General features: G+C 36.6%; 1 protein-coding gene and 1 pseudogene across 8 annotated transcripts in view; one reads left to right on the top strand and one right to left on the bottom strand.

Annotated features, from left to right (window-relative positions):
- The window catches only part of RABGAP1L (RAB GTPase activating protein 1 like), a 686,444-nt gene that overhangs the window by 93,686 nt on the left and 570,324 nt on the right, over window positions 1–22,434 (top strand). For 7 of the 8 annotated variants that reach the window (XM_072637875.1, XM_072637876.1, XM_072637873.1 and 4 more), the window contains exons 7-9: window positions 3,069–3,179; window positions 14,964–15,030; window positions 21,589–21,691. In XM_072637875.1, the coding sequence (XP_072493976.1) occupies window positions 3,069–3,179; window positions 14,964–15,030; window positions 21,589–21,691 (281 nt within the window). Of the gene's footprint in view, window positions 1–3,068; window positions 3,180–14,963; window positions 15,031–21,588; window positions 21,692–22,434 lie in introns of those variants that run through there. The other variant, XM_072637881.1, reaches the window with a different exon arrangement.
- On the bottom strand, window positions 19,125–19,225 carry LOC140530573 (U6 spliceosomal RNA; annotated as a pseudogene).

Below are 22,434 nucleotides of genomic sequence, written 5' to 3'. Positions count from 1 at the left end.
AATAACAACCTAAGCAAAGAGGACATAATGATAATGATGATGATGGTGATATTAACTAACAGAGATATCTGTCACTTTGTGCCAGGCACTGTGCTAATAATAAGTACTTTATAATTGTTATTTCATTGGATTATCACAGCATCCCTGAGAGGTAGGTGCTGTTATTACTCCTATTTTACAGCTGAGGAAAGGGAGCTAGACAGAGGTCAAGTGACTTGCTGAGAGTCAAACAGCTTGTAAGTGCCTGGGGTGGAATTTGAATTCAGGTCTTCCTGACTCCAGGCCTGACACACTTTGTCCACTGCTCTACCATTGCTTCAGCTGGAAGAATTTTCAGAACATTAAAAGGGAGGGTGAAACTAATCAGGGTAATCGACGGTGGTCTGTAGTTAGACTTGGCTGATTATTGTTTAGAAATATAAAAGAGGAAGCTGTGTCAGTATACATCACTGAAAGTTGAGTGAGCAGCTTCTTGCTTGGTATTTTCAATGATGCTTGTTTTTACCAATTAAAAGGCTTAAGGTGTATTGCATTAAGAAGGTCAGTGGGTGGGTAACATAAATGAAGAGTGACAGTAGTTAATTAGATATAAAGAATAATTATCAAAAAGAAAAAAGAAGAATTGAGGCGTCTGGGTGTGTGAAAAAGTGACTTACCTGCTGTTTTTTCCTTTTTTAAGTGTGAAATAAATCACCTTGTTCCAAGCAAATGCATAGTGATATTGTTGGGGAGCATTTTGCTTTAGAACAAAATATTTATTGCGTTCTTGATGAGTGACTGTGAGAACTACCCTTGTTACTCCATGAGTGAGCATTAGAGATAACCCAATTCCCAAGTATAGACTGTGTAGTTAGTGAAGAGCAGTAAGCTGTGGAAATCACTGCTAACCATATTGGGATTTAACTGCTGACCTACTCACTATGCTCCATTTGGTAAAGTTTTTGCTATTTTTCTCTTGTTTTGAATTGGTTTCAGATCCAGATATTCTGGATACCTGTGTGGTAAGAAATCCTCATTTTTATAGAACACATTGAAGTTTGTAAAGCATTTTGGTCACAGTAACCCTGTAACGCTAATGAACGTGTTGAAAGTCTTATTAGCTGTTAAAGTACAAAATTGTGCTGAGACTTTTGGGACACCATGTTTTACCCCCATTTAGCTGATTAGAAAACTGAGTTTCTGAATAGTTAATGATTCCTCTGTGCCTAATGAGATTGAAACCCAGATCTCTCTTCACGTTCAGTGTTTTTTTATTGACATTGCTTGTTCCTTCTTAAGCAGGTTCAATCTAGAATTTGACTACAGCTTTCATTGACTCCTTTAACCTCTCTTAGCTAAGGGATCAGTTAACAGGATGTATGTACATATTCTTATCCTAAAGGCCAAAGAAATTTAGGCTTCATTGCAATTGATTGAGGAACCTGATGTTTTGGGCCCACTTAGGACACAGGTTCCTTTTCTCATTCCCTCTCTGTTTTGTTTCTCCCTTCCTCCCCTCCCTTCCTCTTCTCTCAGGTCAGTCAGTAAGCATTTATTAAATGCCTACTATGTATCAGGCACTGTGCTAAGTGCTGAGGATACAAAAAAAATAAAAGGTAGGCCTTGCCCTCGAGAAACTTACAGTCTAATGATGAAGACAGACAAACAGCTGTACAAACAAGCCATATACAGGATAAATAGAAAATAAGGAAGACGATAGAAGGAGGCATTGGGAAAGGCTTCAAGCGTTCCTCCCTTTTCTCCAATCACTCTTCTTCTTCTCTCCTTTCCTCCTGACTCTCATTTTCTCTGTCTGGTTTCCCTCTCTTTCCTTTTCTTTCCCCTACACCCTCTCTCTCCCTTTTTATCTCACCCATCTCCTGCCCCTTGGCCCCATGCTTCTCTTAGTGCAGCTGACTTATCCCACTGCTGACTTTCTTCTTGCTTGCAAGTCTCATGAAATCCTCAGATATTTTCTAGACAAAGGACTACCTTGCCATACATACCTCCTTCACCTTCTACTTGAAAAACTTATTTTTACAAAAACTTTGAGCTCTCTTTTTGTACTTCTTTTGAGACTCTTTTGCATTTTAGACCAAGGCTAGAATCTGATACCCTGTAGTTGCATGCTAATTTTTTTGGGTTAATTTTTCTTTAAAAGGTAAAAATTCTGTTTAACTTCCACATTCAAAGCATATTTGTCCAATTGTACTGTAAAAGATTATGTTGAATTGAAAGGTAGAATTGTGAAAATAAGTTTTATAGTTTCTTTGATGATCTATTCTGCTGATAGAAACAATGAACCTATTATATTTTGTAACTTTTCTGTCGTTATATTTCATTTCTGTTAACATTCTGTTTCTTATCATCTTTTCTTTAATGTGACTTATCTTTTAAGCTTACAAACTATTTTTCCCCACTGTATTAATTTGTCTTGATTTTAAAAATAGTGTGAAAGGCTTGTTGACCAATTGTGTTGGGAGTTTTGGTTCAACCATTTACTAATCATGTGACCGCTGGCAGGATACTTGACTTCTCTCAGCATCAGTTTCCTCATCTGTGAAATTTTGTTCCTGTTGTATCGTCTGCCTTGTAGAATTGTAAGGAAGCTGCCCTGTGTCCTATCAAATGCTATTCAAATTGTGAGCTACTATGAATATAAAAAATCATAAACATAATGACTTAGAGTTTGCATTTTAAGTTGTATAAAAATTTATTCTTTTGTAAAAAAAGAAGAGGGCATAAATAGGCAGTGTATACAAACAAGGTATAACAGCATGGAAGATCGAAAAGGTGAATTTTATATGCATATTATTCTGATAGTTACAGTTCATTAATTTCATCAGAATGAAATACCAAGCTTTTGGAATCCAATGAAAACGTCCTGTTTGATAGCCTCCACTCTATTTTGTTAGCTATCTAAAGTATAACTATGAAATCCGTACTGCTTAGTCTGTGTGTTGTGAGTGCTTGGTATGCTTTTAACACATATAATTATATTGGCAAAATGCCTGGATTGATGTAGTTAAGTTTTTAGAGGGTCATCCTCAACGTGTTATACTTTATTCCTGTTATTTTGTTCATTTCAGTCCTGTGCCTAAGGACAGAGAGAAATTTTATTTTAAATTGAGACAAGGAGTTGAAAAGAAGGTTGTGATCACAGTGCAACAACTGTCCAACAAGGAGCTAGCAATTGAAAGGTAAGTTACATCCTTATTGTAATCGACAAACTGAAGATCTGGGATGGAAATGACCCAGATTGTTTTAGGCTTATGATGCATGTATGTGCGCACATGTATATTATGCTTCTATGTGTGCACAAACACATGAACCTAGTGAGTTGGGATGATCAGGAGACATGGTTTATAGTATCAGCTTTGCTATTAATTGTGTCCTTTGGTAAATCACCTGGTTCAGCACCTTAATTTGTCTAGTTATAAATTGTTCCATGTTAACGAGATAATTTAAACACCTAATGTTTTGGACTAATCAAGAGCATATACTCCATTATACTCAGTAGATAATATCGTTGTTGCTGTTGTACCTTAATCCTATTTTAAAATGAGTAAAAGTAATAATTTGTGAATATAAATAGGTCATTGTATTGAATATTATAACTTAACTTTTAGACATCCTTATTCTTAATGATTAAATACTTAATTGGTTAAATCTTCAGTTTTAAAATAGTCCAGTAGGTGGCAGTCTTGTCAAGTAAATTCTTAAAATTCCTGCCCTGCTAATCAGACTTGGAAGAGAAGAATAATTCAGTGTGGCAAACAATTGGAGTGCGTTTATATGATGCTACGTGGTTGCAGTATATTTTATTTACATCACCTCATTTTATCTTCACAACAGCATTGTGAAATAAGTGCTAGGAATATTACAATCTCTGTTTTACAGATGAGTATGTTGAGAAATTAAGTTATTTGCCGAAGGTTATAGAGTTTATAAGTGATGTGAAAAGACTTGAACTTTTCTACTGTATTGTACTGTACTGGGTTGTTCAAGAACAGCTAGGAGGAAAGAATAACTTCGGAGGAGCCTAAATGTCATTTTCTTACAACTGCTTAAAGTGAAAATGACAGTGCATTCTCCTGAGGGTCTGTATTTCTTTATTTGTAGATCAAGTATTAATGTTAAGAAGTAGGGTTAATAACGTTGAATAAAAGTTTATTTTGTGGTTGGAGTTTTTTTGTTTATACAATAATATGGGAAAAAACCCTTTTCCTGTTACTCAGTTGACATATGTGTATGCCTATAAACATGGACTAGATAGCTTTAGCACTTAACATAGTGCCTCCCTGTCAATCACACTGAATAAGTGCTGAGAGAGAGAGAGAGAGAACACACACAAATAGTGTATGTATACACACGTAAATATACCTTTGTATATATACATTATGTATACATATACATGTACACTCATCTGTCTCTGTCTCTATATCTGTCTACACACGTGTATGTGTGTCTGTTTATACATCTTTATATACAACATACAACACTAAGTTCTTTAAAAAGGTTATTTATAAAATTAATAACTTCAGAATTCAGAATTATTCATGATTTAGTGAGTAGTTAATTGCTTAGTGTGAACTCTGAATCATGGTGGAATTGTTAACAGTAACAGTGGGTGGTGGGGTTTGCTACCTGTACTTTCTTTGTAGGGACAGTTTACAATTGAGTTTCATAACTGGTTTAAAACCTGCCTGCATAGCTGATTTTATTTTCCTAAATTTTCATCCTGTAAGTCTTATTTTTTGATTAAAATACAGTTTTCTTTTTTAGTAGTAAATTTTCTTTTTCCATTTCAGTTTGTATCTCTTCTCATAATAGCCTATAGTAATAGCTAGCGGTGTAGTGTTCACAGGTACTGTGCTTAGTGCTTTATCAAAGTTACCTCATTTTACCCTCACAAGAGACCTGAGAGGTGGGTGCTATTATTCCCATTTTATAGTTGAGGAAATTGAGGGAAACAGAGATAAAGTAACTTGCCCCAGGTCATGTAAGTACCAGGTCCATTGCTCTCCCCACTGTGCCATCTAGGTGCCTCATGCCTTGTCTTTCTTTTAATCATTTCCCTGTCCTTTAATTTCTCCTTTAAAAGGACAATTAGGAAAAATATCAGGCAGTAGAACTTAAGTATAAATTTTAGAGCCATTAGCCATATCACTTCATTGATTTCTTTGGAAATTTGTGGATTATGTGGAATCTCAGGAAAGTTCCTTTCTTTTTATCATTTATGATCCTACCAGGTGTGATGACAATGTTTTCTTTGTGTTACTCAGCATTTCAACTTCTTTCCACAAGTATTACAAATGCTTCCATCCAAATGAACAGATTACTTTCATTGCTCTGCCAGTTTCTTTTAATTTGGGAATGCCATGTTTTGGCTTTCTATGAAGTTGACAGCAAATAGAGAATGTTGATATTTCTCCTTTTTCAACCTTCTTGAGAAAAAGTGGAGAATAAAATCTTCTTCCTCTATATATTTGACACAAAATCTGCTTAGATTTTGGAGATGGCTAAAATTTTAAGAGGTGTGAGAAACTACAGTATGGAAGGTAACGTGAATTTTGTACAAAAAATAGCAGTAATTATGGATTGTATAATAAAATACTGAAGGGTGATACTTTTCTTTATGCAACTGGTTAAATAGAAGTAAAATAATCAGTTAGCATCTACATAGTGCTTTACGATTTGCAAAGCTCTTTGTGATTATTGTCTCATTTTAGGAAGTAGCTGATATTGTCTTCCTTTTGTGGATAGGGAAACTGAGACAAATAGAAGTTAAATGATTTGCCCAGGGTCATGCAGCTAATAAGTGTCTGAGGCAGGTTTCAAACCCAGGTTTTACTGACTTCTGGTGCGGTGCTCTGTCTTATGCTTTATAAATATATAGTTGAATATACATGCCTACACATATATGTGTATGTGTATATGTATGTATATATACACATACACATGCAGTATACATACCCATATACACACATATGTATGCATAAATACATATACACAAACACATATACATACACACATATCTATATCTATATACACACACATAAAACGAACCTGGTTAAAGTATTCAAAATACAGTTTTTTTAAAAGCTTTAAGAGGGCAGTTAGGGGGTGCCATAGTGCATAAAGTGTTGGGCCTGGAGTCTGGAGGACTCATGTTCCTGAGTTCAAATCTGACCCTAGACACTTACTAGCTGTGTGACCCTAAGCAAGTCACTTAACTGTTTATCTCAGTTTTCTCATCTGTAAAATGAGCTGGAGAAGGAAATGGCAAACTACTCCAGTATCTTTGCCAAGAAAGCCCCAAATGGGGTCACAAAAAGGGTCACACAGCTGAAAAGCAACTGAACAGCAATTGTATATAATTTTGTATATAGTTTTATGTATAGATTTATACATAGTATTCATTATAGATGGTTAAAATATGGAAAAATTCAATGCAGAAGTAAATATTTTTATATGTTTATCAATAATAAGCAAACATTTATTACATGACTACTGTGTGGTAGAAACTGTGCTGAGGATTGGAAAACCCAAGAGAAAAGTGAAGCAGTCCTCCTTGTCCTCTAGGAGCTTACAGTGTAGGACAGACACTAGTACACGTATATGCACATAGAAGATCAATAGTCAGAAAGCATTTACTAAATGCTTATTTTGTGCAAGGCATAGTGCTAAGATCTGAGGACACAAAGATGAAAACAAGGTCTCTGCTCTCAGGGAATACATTCTAATGGAATAGATAGCACTCAAACAGTACACATGTTAGAGCTGTTGGTTGGTTGGTTATTTTCCTTCATTCTCAGAGAGGACCGAAATGACATCACCATGGTAGAGTCAAGTTACAGTGTGTCTGACTGACTGTTGTGGGGATGAGGAAAGACCCCTTACAAATTCTGATTTAGCTATCTTGAAGGAAACCAAAAGATGAGGGTGTGAGGGTAAAGAGGGAAAACATTGCAGGCATGAAGAACCACCAGTGATAACACAGAGTCAGGAGCTGGAACATGGTCTTTGAGGTACCTTAAGAAGGCCATTAGTGCTGGGGAGTCCAGCATGTGGAGGAGAGTCAAGCATAGGAAGACCCAGAAAGCAGTCAGAAGGAAATCTGGCTATGGGGGGCACTCCCAGCAGGGAGCCCAGGTAGGACCTCCTTCAGACAGTGAAAACAGAGCTAATTCTTAAAGGAAGCTGGAAATTCTAAGAGGTGGGGGTGAAGAAGAAGTAAGTCACAGGCAATGAGCCGGAAGCTGAAGTGGCGTACATGTGGCTTAGCAGATCTGCCAATGCAGCTGACTTGTGGAATGTGTTAGGAGCTGGCACAGGTAGGAAGGGGACAGATTGGGAAAAGCTTTAAAAGCCAAAGTAGAGTCAATCCTAGAGATAATGGGGAGTCACTGGAGTTTACTCAGTAGGGGACATGACATGGTCAGATTTACACTTTGGGAATGTCACTTTGGTGGCCACATGAAGACTATAGATGGGAATAAATCAATAAACTTGAGGCAAGAGAGATCTAGTAGGAGGCTGTTGCCTCACCATCCAGGTGAGAGGTGATGATAACCTGAATGAGGGTGGTGGTAGTAGTGATAATGCGGAGGTAGAAATGACAGAATTTCTGACCGTTTGAACAAGTGAGTAAAGAGTTAACAAATTGTTTTATCCCCTCTAAGAAAAAGGAGACTTTTCAGTTGAAATGGAGCCACATTTTCCTAGTGCCTAGCACATAGTAGGTGCTTAGTACATATTAATTGATTGATGATTATCTGTTAGAGAACAGTCAGTCAAAATAATAACATTTTTCTGTAATAACTCCTGAGACCTTTCCAGCCTAAAAGTATTGGGATCAACATAGAGCAGATGACACTGTACTTAGATAACCCTGTCTGCATGTTAGTTGTAATATTCAGTAACTATGTGACCAGCTTTAATTTTCTTGTCTAAAAATGGTGATAATGGTTATTTGCAGTATTAACCACATAGACTTGTGAACAAAGGTTTTGTAAGCTGTAAAATGCTGTATAAAGTTCAGCTATTATTTAGGTAGTTTGATACAATAGAAAGGCCACTCTCTCCACAGTTAGAGAGTGTGGGTTCAGATCCCACATCTGTGTATTATTTTTATGTTATTTGGTAAGTACTCACAACTCTGAGCCACAATTTCTTGTTGATAAAATGAGAGAGTGGACTAGGTGAAGTCTAAGGGCCCTTTCAGCTCAGGATCCATGATCGAGTACAATGGTAAAAATATTAGATTATGTGTGCTTCTTGAGTAATGGAGAATGTAAGTGTAAGTAAGAGATTCTTAATTTCTTGTCTGGACTTTCCCCTTCTATTATATACTAGGTGGTGCAGTGGATAGAGCACCAGTGCAGGAAGTCAGGAGGACCTGAGTTCAAATCTCACTTCAAACACTTGACACTCACTAGCTGTGTTACCTTGGGCAAGTCACTTAACCCCAATTGCCTCATCCTGGGTCATCTTCAGTCATCCTGAGGAATATCTGGTCACTGCATTCAGATGGCTCTGGAGGAGAAGTGAGGCTGGTGACCTGCACAGCCCTGCCTCACTCAAAACAAAGTCAAGTGCAAGTCATGTCATCATTTCCTTGATGGCATGGTCTTCTTTGGCAACGAAGGACAAGCACACACACACACACACACACACACACACACACACACACACGGAAGTCAGTTGTGAGGATGAAGAACAGGATTATGGGCAGTAAATATTAATGGAGTTTTTCAGTTATGTTGTGTATGCATTGTAAGGAGCAGAGTACCATGTATCTTAAAGAAGGGGAGGTTGTTTTGGACAAGAGGAGACTTGTTTTTACTTAAACTCAAACCACTCCCAGTAGGAACCTGATATGAACTACCTCAGATGGGGGTACATAGGATCACTATGTCAAGGTTTTTAGCTTTCTAGTTAGTATGTGGCATGGATGGGTGGAGAGCTTCCCTTGGAGTCAGGATAGTAGAGATTTAAATCCTTCTTCTGTCACAAAGTGATTATGTGCATGTGGGCATTTAACCTCTCAGGACTCCTCCAGAGGTGCCTACTCCAATAAAAGTGTAGATCTAGACTCTATTTACAACAACTAGAAGTAAAGGAGAATTTCTGTTGAGTTCCATGGTATTAATATGTGCCTTCTGGGTGATTTAAACAATTGGGAAAATAGAGATTATATGTGTATAAAAATGTAAGGACTACCCAGAAAAATACAACTTAGATTTTTAAGGCACTGAATAGCTAGGAAATGAGTGATATAGGTACACACTAGACAACTTATTGTAATAGAATTAAGAAATATTCTGTTTCAACCTTTTCTAAGTATCTTAGAAGAGATGTATTTGCTTCCTGCTCCAATAATCAATTGTCCTTGAATTCTTGTTTACTGACTGCTAGCTCATAGCAAAAAACATATTAAAAGGAATTAGTGATACTGAATATCTTTTGTTGGGTGAATGATTGAAAGACACATTTCCTGATGTTATTTTCCTGAAGAAAATGACCTACCATGACCAGTGAATGAATATGTTTGGCTTGACTGTACATATTTGTTATAAAGATTTTGTTTTTCTTTTTTTTCCTCTCCGATGGGGTAGGGGGTGGAAAGGACAAAAAGTGGATTTCATTTAATTTTTAAAAACCTTTAAAAATGGGAACACTGGAGAATTTGACTTCTAATGTTTAATTTATTTTCTTTTGATATAGAGCAAATAAATTTATTAATACCTTTTGACACCGATTTTTAAAAATCATAATGGAATAATGAGAACCTTGCAACCAATTCATTGCTTTATAGGTTGATTGTATTTGATTTTATAAATTCTACCTACCGCCTGCTGAATTTATTCAATGATCGTTCAATGATTCAGTCACTCACTGGTCTTTTAGGCTTAATGTGTATGTATAATTTTCTTGATTTATAGTATTATGTTATAAAAATTGGAGGCATATGTTAATTCCCTAGTTATTATTCAATATTCAAAAGTATTTCTTATATTTTCCCAATGGTGACCTTCCTGTGCATCTTCTGGCTCTTTTGCTCTAATCTCTGAGGATGAGATTCCTTTTTCCTTTGTCAGGCTTATTAACTCTTCTCTTTATATCTTGGATACCATTTCTTCTTTTGTCCTAACTGGATTGTGCCCCAGTTAAGAATTTTTGCCTTTTACTCTTTTCTTTTCTTTCTCTCTTTCTCTCTCTTTCTCTCTCTTTCTTTCTTCCTTCCTTCCTTCCTTCCTTCCTTCCTTCCTTCCTTCCTTCCTTCCTTCCTTCCTTCCTTCCTTCCTTCCTTCCTTCCTTCCTTCCTTCCTTCCTTGTTTCCTTCCTTCTTTCTATAGGGTACTGACTCCTTCCTTGATGCCTTCAGAGATTCCTAGATTTCCCTCAACCTTAAGATAACCTTCTCTTGATCCTGTCTATTCTTTCAAGTTATTGTCCTATATCTCTCCTCCATCTCACTGCCAAACTCCACTGATTCACTACTGATCCATTCTCAACTCTTTCTTTTCAAGATTTCTAACCAGTTTTCAACTGCTAAATTCAATATTCTTTTCTCACTCCATCTTTCTTGGCTTCTCTGGGATTTTTGGAACTGTGGATCATTATTTCTTTCCTAAAAGTGCAACCGAGGAGACAAAATAGAACCAAAAATCATTGGATCTCTCCTTAGTGGTTTTTTTTTTTTTTTTTTTTACTATTATAGCACGTGCCCACTATACTCTAGAAGTGTTGCTTAATGCTCTTTTTGCATCACTCCTCACTTCTTTCTGTAACTCTTTTTCTTGGTGAACTTATTAGATTCCATGGGTGATCAATTGCCGTATCAAGCATATGACTCAAATCTGTATGTCCTCCAGTAATCAGTGTCTTGAACTCCTCTCATATATCACCAAATGCTTGCTGAATATATATCTACCCAGATGTCCCAATAGCAACCCACACTCATGGGAAGATATAGGTAGGAAGCAGATTGTCAAAGAATAAGGAGGTGCCATTGGATTGTAAGCTTAGTAAGAATTTACATTATTACATGATTGCCAACAAAGCCAATAATATTAGGCCATATTGATAGCTTTGTGATGTCCAGAAGAGTTCTATTGGTTGTGGCTCTTATCAAATACCATTTTGTGTATTTTTTTCTACATTGGAATATTTTAGGAAGGATCTAAATAAACTTGAGCATTACTGGTAGAGGGCAGAGTGAGTGCTGAGGAGACTCTATATGTACCCCACATAAAGTTTCTGAAGCTGATAGGGAGCTTTAGACTAGAGAGAAGATTTTGTGGGGGCAAAATTAATATCTTCAGTGCTTTGAAGAGCTCACATAGGAGCTTTGCTTTGCTCAGAATGCCTCAGAGATTACAACTAGGACAATGAGTGTGAGTTATAGGAGACAGATTTCAGCTCAGTGTAAGGAAACATTTCCTACCAGTTAGAACTGACTGCAGATTGATTTAGTGGTGTCCAATCACTGGAGCTTTTAGGTTGTGATCGAAAGGTCACTTAAAAAGGGAGACATTTGTGGGACTCATGTTTGAGGAAGGGGATAGACAGAGTTTCTTAAACTTTTTTTTACTCACGACCCCTTTGGCACTTCTTAAACTATGGTTCATTAGATAGTTTCCAAAGTCTCTTTGAAGCTTCATGCTCTCATGAGTCTGATGTAGTTTTTTTTTGGTCTTCCATTTGGCTAATAATGTTTTAGTGCTAGCTAAAATAGTAGTTGATTCACTTATGTGAATAACTTAACCTTGCCTTAAATTCTCCTTCCATTTTCAGAAGATCAAGTAGGTAGTTGGATCAGAGTATGTAAAGGATGTTTTTATTTTTGTGGCTGAACTTGGATTTTTCACTTATAATTTAAATATTAATGGGCTTGTTTCTGATTTCAAGTACCATTTAATAATATAACTACATTTTTTTGTCCTTGGTTTATTTTTTAAAGCTAATTATCATTTAAATTCATCCTTAAAGGATTTTTCTGTTATTTTTTTCCAGAGCTCTATAGAATCATTTATCCTTTGTCAAAATATAATCAGATTTATACATGCCTGAATTTCTTTATTTTAAATAGGATTCAGCTTCTAAGATGTCTGTATTATCTTTTGATATTAAAGTATAGGTTTATCTTGAGAAATGAATGTAGAAAATTGACATTTAGTTATTTGTCATTTATCATCTAAAAATTCATTCTTATTCAGTAATCATATCCTTTTTTTTCTATAGTTTATATTGGTTTCAGCTAGTCCATATTTCATTTGTGAGGTCCTATGAGTCTTTGTTTGGTTTTTCAGAAGATCTTTTCTTTCTTCTTGGCTTATTAGTACATTAGTATGGCCTCATTGGAAGAGCTTTTTCTGATGACATAAAGAAGGAATAGTTATAATAAATCCTCCATGGCTTTGCTATAAGGGAACATAAATCTGACCAAAAAGGTAGTTCTGTCTCTCTTCTGTCCTGAGCTTGAGACTTGTGTATTATTTTTTAAGTGAGATTAGAGTGATAGTAATTTTTCTGGATCAGAAATATACAGATAATAATTTTTGGTAGGTCATATACAAGAAGTCTGGTTGAGGGTTATTTCTTGCTTTAGAAGAGGGTATACAGTACATTAAAAATTTCTTAATCATAGGCTTTTTAATAACTTTGGAAGTTAAGATTAACGTCACCAAAGATTTATGTAGGTTAGTTAGTGGTCAGGTAAGAAATACATTTCATAAACAGTTCATTTCATTTCCCTCTCTTTTAGAATAGTTGGCAAATACCAAGGAATTTTTGGCGTATATGTGTGTTAGCCCGAATATAGCTACTTTAAAAAATAGCTATTCTAGTTATTTAAAAAAAAAATAAAACTAGGAGGATTTCAGGGAAGAGATCTGGAAAAAGAGAAACTTAATGAAAAATCCACCAACTAGTAAAGAAATAAAAGTGCCTACTATGTGTTAGGTACTGGAATACAGAGATAAAACTGAAACCATGGAGGCAAAATGGAACCAAAATAATTTTTTTGGTGGGGGGAGGAATTTGTAGCTAGGGAGATGAGGAGAGGTTTTATATAGAAGGTGATATTTAGGCTGAATCTTGAAGATAATGGGATTTTAAGAGGCAGAAGTGATAAAGGGCTATTTCCCAGGAATTGAGAGACTGACAATGCAAAGGCATGGCGATGACCGATAGAGTGCCATGTTTGAGGAACTGCATGGAGGCCAGTTTTGCTGGGTCTGAAGAGGAGAAATGTTCAATAAAATTGGAAAAGTAGGTTGGGGCCAAGTTAAGAGGGATGTTAAATGTGCTACGCCCTGTAGATACCAGGATGAAATAGGGTTATAGTCTATGGCATCAAGGAATTTAGATTTTAATTAGAGGGAGATGATAAATATTAAAGAAGTTGCAATATAAGTTGTAATAGATTGTCAAGTGAGATTTCAGACAGAATGATTTGAGACATTTGATGAGGGTGGAAGATTAGGAAAAGTTTCATTGTGGAGGTAGTACTTGAATTGGGCCCTGACGGAGAGTACAGATTATAATAGGCAAAGGTGTGGGTGGAAACTATTTCAGGTAAGGAAAATGATGGGCAGAAAGCCATGAGAGGTAGAAAGGTCAGGACAAAATACCCTGAAATAGGGTAGAGGCTGTATGACTAGAGAGAAGGTGATGGATGTGAATGATTTTGTGGAGGCTTCTGGAACAGAGATATGACATGGGAACACCCTGACTTTTAGGATGATCACTTTGACAGCTCTGTGGCATATGTATCAGAGAGAGATGGAACTGAAGGAGGTAGCCATTTTGCAGTTATTTCAGTAGTCCAGTTGAAAGGTGATAATTACTGGTTTAGAATAGGGTGGTTGTGGTATGAGTAGAGAAGAGTATGGTTATAGGAGGTGTTGAAGACATAGAATCAACAAGAGTTGGCAAGATTGGCTATGGGGGTGGTAGCGAGAGATAGCGAATTGTCAGATGAATCCCAGGTTGTAAATCTGAGTGTCTGATGAAAGAAGATGGTGGCCTCAACAGAAGTAAGAAAGTTGGAAAAGAGGAGGTGTGGCTTTAGGGATGGTCACTCCTAAAGGTGGTGAGTTCTGTGTTATATATATTTTAGTCCCATCTCTGCAAATGACTCATTCTGTGACATTAGGGATGTTCTTGACTGTGACTCAGTTTCCTGTTTTGTAAAATGAAGGTGGTTGGACTAGTCTCTTTCAGTTCTAATATGTGTTGATTCTATGTAGTCAGCAGTCTTATTGGCCTTTTTGGGCGGGGAGTGGATGTCAAAGTTAGTTTCTGGTAAGTTAGAGAAAACACTTGGAAAGATTCTTTCAATAGTAAGAACTCTTTTTAAAGTATACTTGTTTGAAGGAGGAAATCACAGAACCCTTGAATCTTGGGAAATGAAGAGAACCTCAGATGTTATCTAGTACAAACCCTAACTAAACCTTAAATCTGTCCTTAATGATAACCAATACTTAATCTGTATTTACCTAAGACCAGTCTGTTGGGAAACTGTAATTATGGTTTTTGTCCTTAAAATCTCCCTTGACAAATTAATTAGGTTAGTCATTCTTGACCTAGATATTAAGAAGAACCTATTTTATTCAAACGAAATCTCTTCTTTGAAAATTAATGCCTTAACCATTGCTCTCTCCCCTTTTGATCAGCACAATTTGAAGACTGTTTCTAGGATGCCCTATGGTAAATGCTCACACTGTTGTTAATTTTTAAATGGAAAATGACAGGCTGTTCATTTGATGTTATCATTTCCATGTTATGTTATACAATTTAATGTAGTATTGTAGAAAAGTTTAGTTTATATATGATAAAATATGAATAACTTTTTATAGGAATTGAAGTACTCATATGGGAGAATAATTGTCCAAATAGATTTTTCTGCCTGCTGGGCTATAACCTTTGATTTAATGGTTTATTATTTCTTAAATTTTTTTTTTTAATATTTTCAGATGTTTTGGAATGTTACTAAGCCCAGGTCGAAATGTGAAGAACAGTGACATGCATTTACTGGATATGGTAATGATCATCTTAAACGACTTCAACCAAGTGTAGATCATAGTTGTTTTTTCATGATGTCAGATACCCCTGTTGAGATACTTGTCATAATTTCTTAAGGAACTATTTTCTAGTTCACACTTGTATTTAATAAACTCTTTTGGAAACCTGAGCCTGAAATTACTGAAGAAAGTGGGAAATAGATAAATTCCTACAGAAGAAATTACATGGAAGGTGAAAGCTCATAAAAGTTATTGTTTTGACAGAGTTCCCTTTATTCATCTGTTGTTAAACTTCTTAGGAAAATGTCTTTTTTTTGATGAACTAACAATAGTAAGGATATGAAAATAACAGACATCTCCAGAGAGAATATATATTTCCTTTCATGTATTTTAGTATAGTATTATTAATTTGAATATTATGATTGACTTTTCTTTTAAAGAATTTTTCCACCACCTTTTTGATGGCCTTAGAATAATGTATTTATTGCCTTTAGGCATGGCATTTAAAAGAAGTCTTTAAAAACCAATATGAGTTTGTGAAAATTGGTATTTGTTACAGCAGCTGGTGGTCAGCATTGAGAGTCTTAGCTAATAACCAGAAGTACCAGTTATTAGTAGCACTAATCATGAAATGAGGCATAAATTTTCTAAGTCCTAGAGGAAGGAGCCAATCTTATGGTTGGCACTAGATTTGATCAATATATTTTCTTGACCATTGTTTATATTCTAAACATATTCTAAAATTTCTCCCCTAAGATATCATATGTGTTGATTTCATTTTTGTTGTATTCCTCTGAATTTCTTATAAATCAGTTTTCTTTAAACTAAATCAGGAAAAGCTTCCCATGAGTGTTTTAAATGTGTCAGTTATTTTGAACCCAGAAACTCAAGTTAACCATACATATAGCCTGTTAGCTTCCATCTCTTGCATGAGTGTGTAGGTAAATATATATGTTGTGTCACTAATGAATGTTCATACGTTGATTGTCTAGGGCACTGGCATTCTCTGAGGAGGTGGCTTTGGGCCATAAAGAATTCTAACAAGTCTAGATATTAAAGTGTAAACCTTTAAAGCCTTAAAAACACTGATTAACATAGCAGTTAATAGCTATCCCAGAGCCTCAGTATATCTTTATTTGAGCCTCTTCAAGTCTTTGGCGGTACATTGTCCTTCAAAGGCTGGGTGTACTTGGGGGTGGAGAGAGGCTGTTGTCAACAGTACATCTGGCGAAGGGAAAGGAGCCAATTTCAGTACTGGTAGGATGATGGGTATACCCGTGTGGATTTTTATTGTTGTTTTATCCATATTATCTTTTCATGACCTTAAGTAATTGAAAATTGAATAATTTTAAAATAAGTTCTTATTACCCAAAAAGAAATATCCACTAGATCAGTTTAGTTCAATTCAACAGATATTTATGGTTTTATTCTATGATTGGGAGAAGACAAAAATAAGACAGTTCCTGTCTTCAAGGAGCTCACAACACAGTGGGGGTAGGTTGGGCACGACATGTCTGTAGAAACTGAAATGGAAAGGTTATACATCAAAATTATACATGCAGTGTTAGGGGGGAGAGAGTGATAATCCCTGGTAGTGAAAAGGGGAAAAGGAAGGTCTTAAGGAGAGCTCACGTTCATATGGCACTCTAAGGTTTGCAAGGTGCTTCATCTTCACAACAACATTAGAAGTAGGAGTTGTTAAGATCCTATTTTGTAGATGAGGAAACTAAGGCAGATGGAGGTTCTCAAGATGACTTTCTCAAGCATAATCTTGTGTCTGAGGCTAGATTTCAGTCCATGTCTTCTGATTCCAAGTATAGTCCTCTGTCCACTGTGCCACCTGGATGTGGTGTGAGGGAAAGGACCTCTGAGCTGGGTTTTAAAGAAATATAAGGATTCTTTGTGATGGAAGGAAAGTAGGATTGTGTTTTACAGGGCTTCTTAAACTTTTTCCATTCATGACCTCTTTTCATGTTTCAGCAGCTTTCCCCGGCATTGCATGGCATGACAGCATGCACAGTGCAAAGTACACATGCTTTGTGTTCCACACCAAGGCTGCAGTGAAGTTTTGTGGTACAGCCTGGCCAAGCGCTTCCAGAAACACCTTGGATTCATTATATCTTTGATTTTTAATTAATTTTTGGTCTTTACATGTTCAGAAACTGTTTACAGTTGCCAAATTTTTCATGACCTCATATGGGGTTGAGTCCCACAATTTAAGAGGCACTGATCTAGGGGCTCACTTTTTCAGTCATGGAGACAGGATGTAGAATGCTCTCTCTGGGGAATGGCTAGCAGACTCATTTTACTAAAAGAGAAAGTGTATGAATGGAAATAACATGAAATAAAAATGCAAAGGCAAGAGGAACTCGTATTGCGGCCAAAATGGAACTTGATATCTTACCCTGATCTCTACCCATCATTCTTCCAGAATTTCTCAGTTTTTTTGGAGGCCATCACCATCCTTTCACTTGACCAGTCTGGCCTTGGGTCAGACTTACTCTTCCTGCTCCCTCAGGACCTCTTTCCCCTAGTTCTGTTTCTTTCCTCTGCAGAATCTTCTCTTCACTAAGGCAGCTTTGAACTAGTTGATTGGTACATACTTCTTTGTAGTTATTTCCTTCTATAAATATTTTTCTTTCTGTTCTTCTTGGGATCTGTGTTTAATAGTGAGATCTTGCTACGGCAATCCTATGGCATTGACTGTTCCATTTAATGACTTTCTTTTGCCTCTTTTTGTGTCTTTGATGCATAATACAATGTGTGGCACATAACTGATGCTTAATAAATGCTTACTGACTGATTGACTAAAAGACTTTTTAAAGCTCCTTATAAGTGGGGCTTGTTTCATTACAATTATTTGTATCTCAAGCACATAGCATGGTGCCTGGAACATAGGAGGTGATTAATCAAATTCTTTTTGATTGATAATTCCAAATTGTTTTTTACAGTGGTTGGACCAGTTCACAGGTCCCTCAAGGGTAACTTAGTATGCCTGTCTTATGACTAGTCCTCTAACATGGAACATATTTGTGTTTTGTCATCTTCGCATCTCTGATATATGTCGAGGTTAAATCTCAGAGTTTAAAAAAATTGCATTTCTCATATCATTAGTGATTTGGAATGTGAATATATTGCTAATTTGTAATTCCTCTGAAAGCCACCTCCTTGTGTTTCTTGCCCAATTTTCCATTGGGGAATGGTGCTTATTTTTTAGCTATTTCTATCCATTTTTTGCCATTAAATCTTTCTCAGAGATAGGTGATGGAGGTTTCTTCCCCAAAGTTAGCTACTCATCTTCTAATTCTAGCTGCACAGATTTGATTCATATAAAAGCTTTTCAGTTGTGTATCATTTAACTCATCTGTTTTACCTTCACAAATGAGAGGCAGCATGTTATAGTAGGAGGAGAGCCAGTCTCAGAATGAAGAAGACCTTTGTTCAGTGCTCATCTCTGAGACTTTCTGGCTTTGTGACCCTTAACTTTTTAGTGTTCTGTACAACTCGCTAAGACTAAAAGATGCAGAGACAATGCCAGCCTGCATTGGCAGAAGTTCCATATATTGGCAAAGTCTATCCCTGTCATTACTTCTATCTCTTATTTAGTTAACAGTTCTCTCCCAAGCCTTAGTTGTAAAAGGTAACTCCTTCCATTCTTCTTCTATTAGTTGATAATGTAATCTTTTATAGTTAGATTCTGCATCCATTGGAGGTTATACAGTATAACTTGTTGGTTCATATGTGATTTCTTCCAAACATTTTCAGCAGTTCTCCCTCTCTCTTCCTCAAATAGGGAGTCCATATGCTTCTGGGGTTTGTTAAACACTGGGATTCTATCTTCAGTTGCGTTTGGATCTTGTTTACCTAATCAGTTTCATTGTTCAGTTTTGCTATTTTTAAAAAACCTGTCTCAAACAGCATTAATGATTATCATTTTAGAGTATAATTTGACATTCAGTGATGCTAGGCTGCTTCTGTGCCTATGTTTTTTTCTTATCCTCCTTGATGTTCCTGACCTTTTGATTTCTCCATATAAGTTTTGATATTATTTTGTTTGTCTAGTTCTAGAAAGAATCCCCTTGATATTTGGAATGGCATTAAATCTGTAAATTAAAAAAGAATAAAATTCTTTCTGGATTTCTGTATTATCCTAGGGCAAGGTCCATGCTAATCTTGGTGTTTTTCCAATTTTAGTATTTGTGCTCCTGGAGTAAGGGCAAAAATGAAATTTAACACCATTTAACTGCTGGAAAAATTTGGAAGAAGTCATGTTTAAACCAGCATGTTATTTAACCCCATATGCTAAGTATTTACTATTTTTGGAGCATTGTGTTTGGTACTAGAGGAGATAGAATGCTAAATAAGACTTGATCTCTTCCCTCTTAGAATTTATAACCTAGAAAAGAAGGTACTATACATGCACAGATATAAATCTAAATAGAACCTGATAATTTTGTTATCTGTAAAATGCTGCATGAAACTTGCAGACTTCCGTTTAGTAATATGCTGTTATTGTCCTTATATTTGCTGAAACTTGGAATATAATTGAATAATTATTTCAGGACTCAATTCATTAGGTTGTTCTGACTAGGGGGAAGAAATGTACATATTTTTTAAGTGCCTGCTATATACTAGTGACTCTTCCCTATGCTGGTGATGTGGAGATAAAAAAGACATAGTTCCTGGCCTTCAGGAGCTTACATTTTATTAGAGGATACAACAAGTACATAAATGAGCATGTAGAGAATACACACAGTTAGATCTTGCAGTGTGGATAGAGCGCTGGGCCCAGAGTCAGGATGACTCATCTTCCTGAGTTCAGATCTCTCCTCAGACACTTACTAGCTATGTAATCCTGGGCGAGTCACTTAACCCTGTTTGCCTCAGTTTCCTCATCTGTAAAATGAGCTGGAGAAGAAACTGGCAGACTGCTAGAGCATCTTTGCCAAGAAAACCCCAAAAGGGATCATGGAAGAAAAAGACTAGATTGAACAACAGGAAAGCACAGAATAAATACAAGATAATTTTTGGAGTTGTAGGAGCTGGGCAGATACCAGGCAGTTCCCTGTAGAAGGGGACACATGATGTGAGTCTTGAAGGAAACAAGGGATTCCAAAAGTTGGAGATGGGGGTTGATGGTCTTCCAGGTCTAGGGAATAGTCGGTGACAAAGCATAGCAATGGAAAATTGTATTATGTGGGAACTCGCTTCACAAGCTTCAGAGAAGCAAAGCTGCAAGGAGGCTATTTTGGCTGGATTCTAAACAGTGAGAAGAGGAATCAAGTCTAATAATACTGAAAGGTAGGCCATATTGTGGCCAGATTGTGAAAGGCTTTCTTTATATGATAGGCGAGTATATGGATGATCCATGATGTAGAGGATGGATTTTAAGATGATCCAGAGTCAACTAATGCTGAAAAAAAGATGGTTGCCTTTAATGGTATGATGGTATCATAATGTTGATTAATGTCAGTATTTTAAAAAGAAATTCATTGTTGGAGGGAAGGGCTAGCATCAGTTTCACTACTGATAGCCATTTGTTGTTCACTTGTTCAGTTTTTGTGACCCCATGGACCATGTTGTCCACGGGGTTTTCTTGGCAAAGATACTGGAGAAGTTTGCCATTTCTTTTTCTGGTGGATTAAGGCAAGCAAAGTTTAAGTGACTCGCCCAAGGTCACGTAGCTAGTAAGTGTCTGAGGCTGGATTTGAATCCATGTCTTCCTGAGCCATCTAGCTTTCTTTAGCCCTCTTTTATTTGTTTCCTTTTTGTTAGCTCTGTTTTTGCATTTCTTTCATTTAAACTCCTTTAGGGCAGGACCTTTTTCCATTCTGAACCTTGTTTCTGTCCTTAGTGCCTGGCATATAGTTGTTGTTGTTCAATTGTTTCATTCATATCTGACTTTTCATGATCATAGCATGGGGTTTTCTTGGCAAAGATACTGGTGGGGTTTGCCATTTCCTTCTCCAGCTCATTTTACAGATGAGGAAACTGAGGCAGACAGGGTGAAGTGACTTGCCCAGGGTCACACAGGTAGGGAGTTCCTAAGGCCAGCTTTGAACTCAGGAAGATGAGTCTTCCTGACTCCATGCCTGGTACTCCACCCACTGTGTCAACTAGATGTCCTGGCATATAATAGATACACAATAAAAACTTATTAATTAGTTGATTGATCATCCTAAAAAGGTAACCACAATGTGATTATATGTGTATGGAGAGTAGATGTGTATGAATTTTTTTTGAACCAGAATGAGGTTAATCAAGATACTATTGATTGCTGCTGCAATTCTGTTTTTGCGATTCAGCTTGTTCATGTAATTTGCCTTTTCCATGAGATAAGTTCCTAATAACCTGACAAATTAAACTTTTGTATTTTTGGTGCCCTCAGGGAATCTACTATTTAGAGACTTGAATGGCAGATGTTTTTCTAGAGAAGAATTTTTTTGAAGTAAAAAGCTTTTTGTCATGTATGCAGATCTGAAATTTTCATATATCTGGTTCCCTTAAAGCTATTACAAATTCTGATTTTCTAAAGAGACTCCAAATAATACCTGCTTAAATATTTATGTATCTATAGGAATCCATGGGAAAGAGCTGTGATGGAAGAGCTTATGTTATTACTGGAATGTGGAACCCCAACACACCTACATTCTTGGCACTTAATGAAGAAACTCCTAAAGGTGAATTTTCTCAAAAGATTTGTTCATTGTTTGGCTCAAGATATTGCTCTAGAAAATATTACTAGTTATTGGTAATGGTCATGGCCTTAAAGATGCAAAAATAATTGTTCCTGCATAAAATGGTGGAAACACTTTGATGTGACACATACTAATTGAGGATCTACTCATATCCAAGGCACTGGGGATATATAGACAAAAGGAAAACAGTTTTGAATCCCAGGAGTGGGGAACCTGCAGCCTTGAGGCCACATGTGGTCCTATAGGTAGGTCCTCAGTTGTGGCCTTTTGACTGAATCCAAACTTCCCAAAACAAATCCCTGAAGTAAAAGGATTTATTCTGAATTCAGTCAAAAGGACCCAAGGACCTAGAAGACTACATGTGGCCTGAGGGCTACAGGTTCCTCTCCTCTGGTTTTGACCATTAAGGAGTTTACATTCTACTTGGGATGGAGCTGGGTAGGGGGATGCAGAAATGGTGAGCAGACACTGTATATATAGTTAAGTAAATACAAAGTAATTTCAAGAGGAATTTAATTTCTAGCAGTAAGGATAGGGATCAAAGGAGACTTCTTAGGAAAGGCACTGAAAGTGGTGAAAATGGGAGGAAGCTTGGGATTCTAACCATGTGGGGACAAAGAGCATTCCCAACATTGGCTTGCCTGTACAGAGACACAGAGGGGACATCCTAATGACTTTGGGGAACAGTTAGTGGGCAAGCTGGCCAGCATCTACAGTCATGGAAA

The sequence above is a fragment of the Notamacropus eugenii genome, chromosome 2, assembly GCF_028372415.1.
Source record: "Notamacropus eugenii isolate mMacEug1 chromosome 2, mMacEug1.pri_v2, whole genome shotgun sequence".
Taxonomy (NCBI): Eukaryota; Metazoa; Chordata; class Mammalia; order Diprotodontia; family Macropodidae; genus Notamacropus; species Notamacropus eugenii.
The sequence above is the reverse complement of the archived record's forward strand: the minus strand, read 5'-3'. Positions and strand labels throughout refer to the sequence as shown.